At 47.1% G+C, this 9,966-nt stretch overlaps 1 protein-coding gene across 1 annotated transcript in view; it reads left to right on the top strand.

Moving 5' to 3' along the window:
- The first annotated feature begins 312 nt into the window (after positions 1–312).
- Positions 313–9,966, top strand: part of LOC133134584 (transmembrane protein 178B-like) — an 87,428-nt gene continuing 77,774 nt past the window's right edge. Inside the window, exon 1 of the mRNA XM_061250787.1 lies at positions 313–892. Coding sequence (XP_061106771.1) covers positions 505–892 — 388 coding nt within the window. The 5' untranslated portion in view covers positions 313–504. The remainder of the gene's footprint in view (positions 893–9,966) is intronic.

Genomic DNA, 9,966 nt, shown 5'->3' with positions numbered 1-9,966 from the left:
ATATATTTCGACAGCTAACATAATAACTTTTTTATTTTTGTTCCAGTTTTCTGGGAAATGTAAAAGCCATCTCGTGTCTGGCTTCCCTTGTCTCTGTGCAATCAGGCGAACTGCAAGGGACGGCCGCGGAGCGAAGAATGAGATAAGCATCTCTCCACTCAGCGAGAATCCGCACAGCAGCTGCACCTCCCTCTCTCTCTCTCTCTCTCTCTCTCGCTCTCTCACTCTCTCTCGCTCACACACAACACACACACACACACACACACGCAACGCAAAGCTACAAGATCCCATTCCAGCCCTCTAATTTTGCTGGAATTTATGGTCGCGAGCAACCGATGTTAACTTCGCGCACACGCTAACGGGGCTCGTCGTGCTACAATGGCGTTACAGCTCCGCCACGTAGCCTAATGAAAGCGGAATAAAATTCGATGCGGATTCACAACGAGGAGCTGTCCACGGTATTCGAGGTGCTGATGCGGGTCTGAGCGACGATAGCTAGCTAGCATGGCTGCCGGGAGACTGCTGCTATACGCCGGCCTCTTCCTCTCTCTGTGCGCCCTTGGGATGCTGGCCGTGGCGATCTGCTCGGACCACTGGTACGAGACGGACGCCCGGCGGTACAGGGACCGGTGTCGGAGCTTCTCCAGCCGCACGAACAAGATCCATCCGGGATTCATCTACATCCCCAACAACAGTCTCCCGTTGCGTGCGAGCAGGTCGAGGCTGGACCGCTGGGAGGAGAAGCTACCGCTCGCCCGGAATCAGCGGCAGCTGTTCGCCATGAGCACGGCGGATGAGTGCAGTCGACGGTATAACTCCACCAACACGGGGCTCTGGAGCACATGCCATCGGCTGGGATTCCACCAGGACATCGAGGACCTCATTCGGAAAGGTACGCGCGAATGATTGCCTTTGATTGATACATCAAAACACCGCTGCACAATAGTTTTTTTTTTTTACGGTTGTTTTTCTCTTCATAAGGTAGGATAAATAGTAAAAAATAAATAAAATAAAAATACGGACGGAAATGAAAATTTTGTGTCTCGTACATTTCGGGCAGTTGCGGATGTGTAGATATGGAATGAAAATGTGTTTTTCTAAAGCAGAGCGGATAGTCCCGGTTATGTAGTTTCCACTTAATTCAGACGAGCAGAGAGGCTGCAGATAGACTGGGATTAGGCTACAGCAATAGCGTGCTATGGCGGAGAATCAAACCACTGGCCGCGGTGGAGACAGCTAGCGTTTCTGTACGTGTACCGCTGTACAGACTGCGCCACGCGGCCTATGCTCTTAAACCTGTTGTAAATATATTTTCGTTTGAAACGTTGATGGGCATCCCCGGGTCCTCTAAGTGAATCGGATGATTTGGACGCGGCTCACCAACAAGAGCCGACTCTCTCGGCTCCCAAACGGCTTTTGGTTCAGTAGCATTTCCGGTTTCTCCTAAATAAGCCCAGCGATAGTTTGACCTATGATCTATCTTTTCGTTGTTGATGCATAAATTAGTATGCGTTTAAATGAATTGTACACGATAAACAGGGTGTATAGATTGAACCGTTCAAAACAAGTCACACATTAAATTAGAACATAATATTGTATGAAGAAAAAAAAATTGGCAATGTGCAAAACTGCAGCATCCAGCTAAATTGTCCACCTTCTTCTCTCCCCCTGTATAACGGAATGAGGATTGTTGCTGTATGGTCCAAAAACTTTATCTGCTGAGCACATCGTGTATCTCTCAGGGTGAAAATGTGTTCTCTGATTGATTGACGGGTTCCTGTATGAATCCATTATGGATTTGTTTTGCTTCATGCATATATATCAGATGAGAACACGTAACAAATAACAACATGTTAGATTTGGTTCCTCGTTGCTATTTATATAGATGTAAATTAGTATTTTTATCATGTCAAAGGATTACACCAACATTTTGGGAAATAAACCTTTTTTTCTGACTTACCCAGATACCTTGTGTAAATAAGACGGCTTCGGAGTTGCTGTAAGGTGTATTCCCTGACTTTGAAGGAGGTAGGCTCCTGACTCCTATAGGCTTCAAGTATTTCTGCTAAGCTAAAACGGGATGCTAAGCTGACATGGAAACTGAGCCGGTGAATGCACAAAGGTGAAAATGAAATTGAACATCTCGGCTGAGTCTGGGTAAGTCGGAAGAAAGGTATATTCCCCAAAGTGTTGGTGTATTCCTTTACAGGTATAAACATATAGAAGAGCACAGGTAAAGGTAATGTAGGACATGCTCAGTGGTATAGGTGTTCCCCATGTCCTGGCCCTGACCTGGATCCCAGGACTTGCAAATAAAATGCAAAACAAAATGCAGGACATGCCGCAGGTTGCTAGGTAGGCCCTTGCTATTATGCAAATACTTGTAAATGGCCCATTGTATTCTGTCTGTAGAACCAAACACCCCAGTCAGTAGTAATATTTGGTTTATATAACACTGTAACCAAGCAACTCAGCATTTTAAGAGTAGGCCTTTAAAAAGCAGAAGCAAAAGTGCTGGAATCGGCCAGTCATGGTACAGTAACGGTCTAATAAGCATAAAATGAACATGCCACTGCACTGCGCTTTGGGATGACTGAAGACGGTTCATTTTCCATCCAAAGCAGCTGATGCTTGGCAACAACTTTACCATACCGACACAACCTGCTGGGTGAGTGCTGAGCACTGCATCATGGGTACTGAGCACTGCATCATGGGTGCAGTGGAGGAGGTGGCTTTCTGCAGAAAGCGTGGCAGTTAAACGGAGAGTGTTCATGTCTGTGCAGTGATGCAGTGGGAGTCCTGCAGTGTGCCTTGTGCAGTTGCTGGTGTGTCTGTGTTCTGATGACTGTGCAGTGATGCAGTGGGAGTCCTGCAGTGTGCCTTGTGCAGTTGCTGGTGTGTCTGTGTTCTGATGACTGTGCAGTGATGCAGTGGGAGTCCTGCAGTGTGCCTTGTGCAGTTGCTGGTGTGTCTGTGTTCTGATGACTGTGCAGTGATGCAGTGGGAGTCCTGCAGTGTGCCTTGTGCAGTTGATCAGAGGCCCTCATCCACAGCAGCCTCTGTTTTACTCCCACCCTTCAGAGCACGACTGCAGTGCCAAGTTAAGGACTCAAGGACATGACCCCTGGCCCTTGTGCCCTTGCTGCCCCCCGGTGGCCAGTGAGGGAATGGCACCACACGCTGCACTTGTGTGAATGTGTGTGTCAGGGGCACGGGATCAGCCGCTGGAGGGCTGGGGGCAGGAGAGAGAGGAAACCTGACCCCCACCATCCCCATCCTGATGGAGGCCCATTAGGCCAACAAGCAGAATGACTTTAAATGCACAGTCTCTGCTACAGTGGGGCGAAGGGCACGTTGGTCTCTGCAGCAGCTTGGCTGAACGTGTAGAGCAGTTAAACGGATGCAGAATTACTCTCCTCTCCTGGGGGCCCTGTCTCCCTGGTGAGGGATAAACCATGCACCGTGGGAGGATGCTTGGAGGTCTTCCGTCTCCGAATCTTCCGTCTCCGAATCTTATGTCTCTGAATCTTATGTCTCTGAATCTTACGTCTCTGAATCTTATGTCTCTGAATCTTACGTCTCCGAATCTTATGTCTCTGAATCTTACGTCATTGAATCTTCCGTCTCTGAATCTTACGTCGCTGAATCTTATGTCTTATGTCTGATAATCTTACGTCTCCATAGCAAACCTCCCTGTGCGACCCATCCCACAGGGAGGTTTGCTACGGAGACATAAGATATATATAAATAATTGTTTCACAAAGCTGACTGTATTTGAATGCATTGCCTTCTGGTTTAGATCCAGATTAATTGACTTTGTTAATACATACAGGACTGAACACTGAGTTCAGATCACGCTGTGGGTTAGACTAGGAAACAGTGATACAGCTAAAATCTGCATGCTTGTGTACCTGGGAGAAATGATAAAAATGTAGAACTTCTTCCATGAGAAAGGGCTTGTGTAGAGATTTTGCGTCGATGGTGGGATTTTAATCCTGGCCTCTCAGGACTCAGGAGTTACCAGTCGGCTAAAGGTGAAATCTCCCCTAGCCAAGGCAATGACCTTATTTTGAATTTCAGGGCTATGTCATCAGGGAGCGTTGTCGCGGTAACCTGCTCGGAGCCTTCACTTTCCCGCACTCCTCTGTGCCTTTAGTAGAGAACTAGAACCAGGCGAGCTGATGCTAACCCTGCTACGCTCAGTCTAGTGCACTCTCAGGATCAAGGTTTGCTGTAGTGTCCGGGATCCTGGCTTGCTTCGGTGTGGTAGATCATAGTGTTGAGGTTGAGCTTTGGTGTGGTCGCGTTGAGGTTGAGCTTTGGTGTGGTAAATTGTGGTGTTGAGGTTCAGCTTTGGTGTGGTAAATCATGGTGTTCAGGTCCAGCTTTGGTGTGGTAAATCGTAGTGTTCAGGTCCAGCTTTGGTGTGGCAAATTGTAGTGTTGAGGTCCAGCTTTGGTGTGGTAAATTGTAGTGTTGAGGTCCAGCTTTGGTGTGGTAAATTGTAGTGTTGAGGTTCAGCTTTGGTGTGGTTAATCGTAGTGTTGAGGTTCACTTTCTCTGCCACTTAACTGCTGCCGGAATGGCACAACACTGTGGGAGGAACATTTCGAGGCATCCTCTGGCAGAGCTGACGAAGGTGCCAACCTGTCTCCACAGATCATTCCGGAAGATAAACAAGCTGCCCACAGCCGCTGATGAGAGTTTCTCCCGTGTCAGCCAATGAGGTGCAGCTCACATCGTGTTTATTAACAACATTGGGGCGACATTGGCTCAGGCGGTAAGAGCAGTTGTCTGGCAGTCGGAGGGTTGCCGGTTCAATCCCGCCCTGGGTGTGTCGAAGTGTCCCTGAGAAAGACACCTAACCCCCAAATGCTCCTGACGAGCCGGTTGGTGCCTTTGCATGGCAGCCAATCACTGTTGGTGTGTGAGTGTGTGTATGAATGGGTGAATGAGAAGCATCAAATGTAGCGCTTTGGATAAAGGTGCTATATAAATGCCAGCCATTTACTATAACGTAGTACACGGTGTTAACTACAATATCACAGAATTGTTCCAGAGCCTCATGATGATATTATCACCAATATTTCACTTGTTGGGAATTACCTTCAGTATGTGCATATATTAATTCATCTCGGAAGATACTGTATGCCATTTGGAAACAAAACTGACATGTCATTGATCTATTTATATCTGTTTCCGACCAGATGGTCTAGATTAGAATTCTGGGCCTGACTGGGCATATTCATATTGTTTTTCCCTTTGTAGTGGGTGTCGACAGTCATTACTGTACACATTGTGTGAACTGTCTCTAAAATACACATTAGTGGGACAAACCTCCAATTTGAAAAAATAAGAAATTGTTCAATTGTGATTCCGCTCACAGTTACTGCACGGGATGAAGCCTCCGTCTGTGCGGTAATAACTGAAATACAGAAACAGTAGCAGGCAGATGGTATCAGTTCATGATGTGAGCTCTATGAAACTCATCATTCATTTATATCATTTATATTCTTAATGCGCAAAATCTTGTCCTGCGACCAGGTGTTTGTTTTTTTAAATGTCCGTTTTTCATTTATATAGCGTGTTATTTGGAAGAATACAACCGTGTACTCAGCCTAATGAAATCAATAAAGCCACCAATGGCAATGAGGGGAAATAACAATAATGTTATTTAAGTGTCCGACAATAAAGAGCCATAATGAAGCATAGCCATCGTGTTTAGGATGGACGCTGATGCAGTCCATCCTCTGCCATCACCTGAGCCTCACAACACAATAATCTTTATGATTATTATCGTTGGCATAATTACTGCAGACGCATTGTGTACTGATTAGCCAGACCACAGTGAGGGGTTCATGGAGAATGAAAGGTTCATGGAGAATGACAGGCTCATGGAGAATGACAGGCTCATGGAGAATGACAGGTTCATGGAGAATGACAGGCTCATGGAGAATGACGGGTTCATGGAGAATGACAGGTTCATGGAGAATGACAGGTTCATGGAGAATGACAGGCTCATGGAGAATGACTGGCTCATGGAGAATGACAGGCTCATGGAGAATGACGGGTTCATGGAGAATGACTGGCTCATGGAGAATGACAGGTTCATGGAGAATGACGGGCTCAGGGAGAATGACGGGTTCATGGAGAATGACTGGCTCATGGAGAATGACGGGTTCATGGAGAATGACGGGAAGCAACATGTGAAATGTAACAGCGTTTGCCTTGGGGGGGAAAAAAGGATTCACTTAAAATTGTGTGGACTGTTTGTTTTTACGGGCGTCACGGTGTAATGAGGTGTGCCTTGTTCATCAGGGCTGACAATGCAGCTGCCATGTGGCCAAGAAGTCACAGAACGTTTTTGTGAAGTCGCCAGTGTGACTTCGGCAGTATACACGCATTGCATGTCATTTGTCAGCTCGAAACGTACGGCGGTGTGCTGGGAGGTCTTGAGCGGTTTCTTACTCTTTAAACCAATGAAGAGCAAAGAGAAGAATGACCCACAGTCACGTCAGTTTCAGAGTCACTATCAGCTGGAGTAACATTGCTGACAGATGGTCTTTTTATGAAATGCAAGTACATACATATATATTTATTTGTTCTTCAATGAAATTTGGCAAGCTCAGCAGAAGCCAAAATGAATGCCCAAGTTAAGTCATTGAATCCAGGTGAGAATCCAGGTGAGAATCCAGGTGAGAATCCAATCATTCCCTCATCCCATCTTCCGACTGTATTTTTGACACTTTATTCCAGCGGGGGAAATGGAGAGGGATACAAATATAGGATGTTTCACCGCCAGAAATGGAATCCCACACAGGGCCACCTGGGAATTCGTACGTGGCTACAAGACATAAGGAAGTATTTTATCACACAGAGAGTGGTCACTGCGTGGAATAGTAGCTTGCCAGGATATTTAGTGGAGGCAGGGGGGATTTCAAGACCAGGCTTGATACGGCTCTATGTACTAATCTCTTTTAGGTAAAATAAGCAGTAGGTACACTTTAGTGGTGGGAAAAGGCGAGCATTGCTGGGCTGAATTACCTTATGTTATGTCAGATAGAGTGGACTGCCCATGGACTGTGACACTGTTTCGCCAATCTGCAGTATTTTCAATGGTTTACCGATCACTAACATAATGCTCACAGCTAGGTTAGTTAGCAGGTACATCCTGTGTTTACTGCTCTGCAGTCTCACTGGAAGATTAGACATTCACTGGTTTTAAATGCACACTGGCTAAAAACCGTGAAATGGCTGCTTTCAATCCCGACCCGATGTTTACCGGTTAACTGAACGCACTGTGGAAGCTATCGTCGACTTCACACAACTGCGAGTTCACTCCACGCCCTATGTTTTGCCTGCTGTCACGATATTATGTCAAAGGACGATGACGTTTCTAAAGATGAGAAGAAGGACGTGAGGTGAGGGTTGGAGAACAGCGGTGATGATCTGAGTACAGACAGGAAAAAGCGCGGGAATATTATCTCAAAGCTCGCGTTAGTTTTATGTAGCCCGCTGTCCATGTTCACACAGAGCAGCCAGCTCTTCAGAACGTACGTAGAGTTTTCCCAGAGGTCAACTGCAAGGAATTACCACCTTCAATCGCCTCCATTCAACCCATCAAAGACTGTCCACTTGTTAAGCCCAGCAAGGACAGAGTGTCCAACTGGCATTTTTTAAAATGGCGGGTGCCTTTGCACAGTGGGGGCTTTGAGAAGCTGGCTACTTACGATTCAGGAAGGCACTAAAATCCCCTGTGGCCAGTTGATGCTGAATGCTTTCATTGACTTAAAATGGACAGAAGTCATTGTGCTCTATTTTATTTGCATTCTGTTACATCTGATGTAGGTTTTAATTTCTTATACCGTCTTATAGTGTCAGTTACATGTAATTAACCATGATCCAGCAAACCTGAAAACATTTAGCTGATTTGGGTATTTATACAAACACCATCCAGTTCAACCCCAAGAACCAAGATATGGTGAAGTAAGTGTGAAATCATCACATGAATGGCCTTTCTGTAAATGCGCCAGTGTTAGCCAGGAAGGCTAATGTTCATCTGTAGTCCTGGGGCTACATGTAGTATTTGGCTGTGGGAGGAAAGCGGAGTACCTGGAGGAAACCCACACAAACACGGGGAGAACATGCTAACACTCCACGGACACGGGGAGAACATGCAAACTCCTTGTAGAGAGCCGGGACTCAAACTCAGAACCTCCTCGCATGGTAACTATGCTAACCATGACCCCACGGTGGCATATAACAGACCCCCTGTACACACAGTGGCATTTAACAGACCCCCTGTACACACAGTGGCATTTAACAGACCCCCTGTGCACACAGTGGCATTTAACAGACCCCCTGTACACACAGTGGCATTTGACAGACCCCCTGTGTACACAGTGGCATTTAACAGACCCCCTGTACACACAGTGGCATTTAACAGACCCCCTATGTACACAGTGGCATTTAACAGACCCCCTGTACACACAGTGACATTTAACAGACCCCCTGTACACACAGTGGCATTTAACAGACCCCCTGTGCACACAGTGGCATTTAACAGACCCCCTGTGCACACAGTGGCATTTAACAGACCCCCTGTGCACACAAGGCACTCTGTGTGATGGAGGCTGTTCTGTGTGATGGAGGCTGTTCTGTGTGATGGAGGCTGTTCTGTGTGATGGAGGCGCTCTGTGTGATGGAGGCTGTTCTGTGTGATGGAGGCTGTTCTGTGTGATGGAGGCTGCTGTGTGTGATGGAGGCTGCTCTGTGTGATGGAGGCTGTTCTGTGTGATGGAGGCTGCTGTGTGTGATGGAGGCTGCTCTGTGTGACAGAGGCTGCTCTGGCCCCCCAGGTGAAGTGTTACTGCTGCAGCTCTCCCTGAAGCAGCCGGTTTGTACAGTCATCGTGCTCAATACTTCGCTTTCATCTTCAGTTTCCAGGGGTTCCTCCATGAAGTGCTGACGTGCCCAACCGAGCTCCATCCATCTGCAGAAAGCTTATTCGTGTTGCCCTGTGTATGCTGGTTCATGAAGTGTGTGTTGCCCTGTGTATGCTGGTTCATGAAGCTTGTGTTGCCCTGTGTATGCTGGTTTATGAAGCGTGTGTTGCCCTGTGTATGCTGGTTTATGAAGCGTGTGTTGCCCTGTGTATGCTGGTTCATGAAGTGTGTGTTGCCCTGTGTATGCTGGTTTATGAAGCGTGCGTTGCCCTGTGTATGCTGGTTTATGAAGTGTGTGTTGCCCTGTGTATGCTGGTTCATGAAGTGTGTGTTGCCCTGTGTATGCTGGTTCATGAAGTGTGTGTTGCCCTGTGTATGCTGGTTCATGAAGTGTGTGTTGCCCTGTGTATGCTAGTTCATGAAGTGTGTGTTGCCCTGTGTATGCTGGTTCATGAAGTGTGTGTTGCCCTGTGTATGCTAGTTCATGAAGTGTGTGTTGCCCTGTGTATGCTGGTTCATGAAGTGTGTGTTGCCCTGTGTATGCTGGTTCATGAAGTGTGTGTTGCCCTGTGTATGCTAGTTTATGAAGTGTGTGTTGCCCTGTGTATGCTGGTTCATGAAGCGTGTGTTGCCTTGTGTATGCTGGTTTATGAAGTGTGTGTTGCCCTGTGTATGCTGGTTCATGAAGTGTGTGTTGCCTTGTGTATGCTGGTTTATGAAGCGTGTGTTGCCCTGTGTATGCTGGTTTATGAGGCCTGTGTTGCCCTGTGTATGCTGGTTTATGAAGCTGGTTATCTGGTGCAGAATCACTTTATTCCCCTCTAAGTGAAGACCCAGAGACGGAAGACGGATTGTGACGTGTCTGTAGTGACAGGGACGTGGAGAGATATGTGGCCTTTAGCGAGGCAGAGCGTGGCTATTCGCCTGCATGTCGTTCGCAGAGTGCCAGAGGTTATGTGTGCACAGCTGAGGCTATTTCCCCCGCGGCAGCTACAGACCTGAGCCTGTTATACGGCTACAA

The sequence above is a fragment of the Conger conger genome, chromosome 8 (genome assembly GCF_963514075.1).
Source record: "Conger conger chromosome 8, fConCon1.1, whole genome shotgun sequence".
Classification (NCBI taxonomy): Eukaryota; Metazoa; Chordata; class Actinopteri; order Anguilliformes; family Congridae; genus Conger; species Conger conger.
Note: the sequence above shows the minus strand (reverse complement) of the source record. Positions and strands in the feature narration are given on the sequence as shown.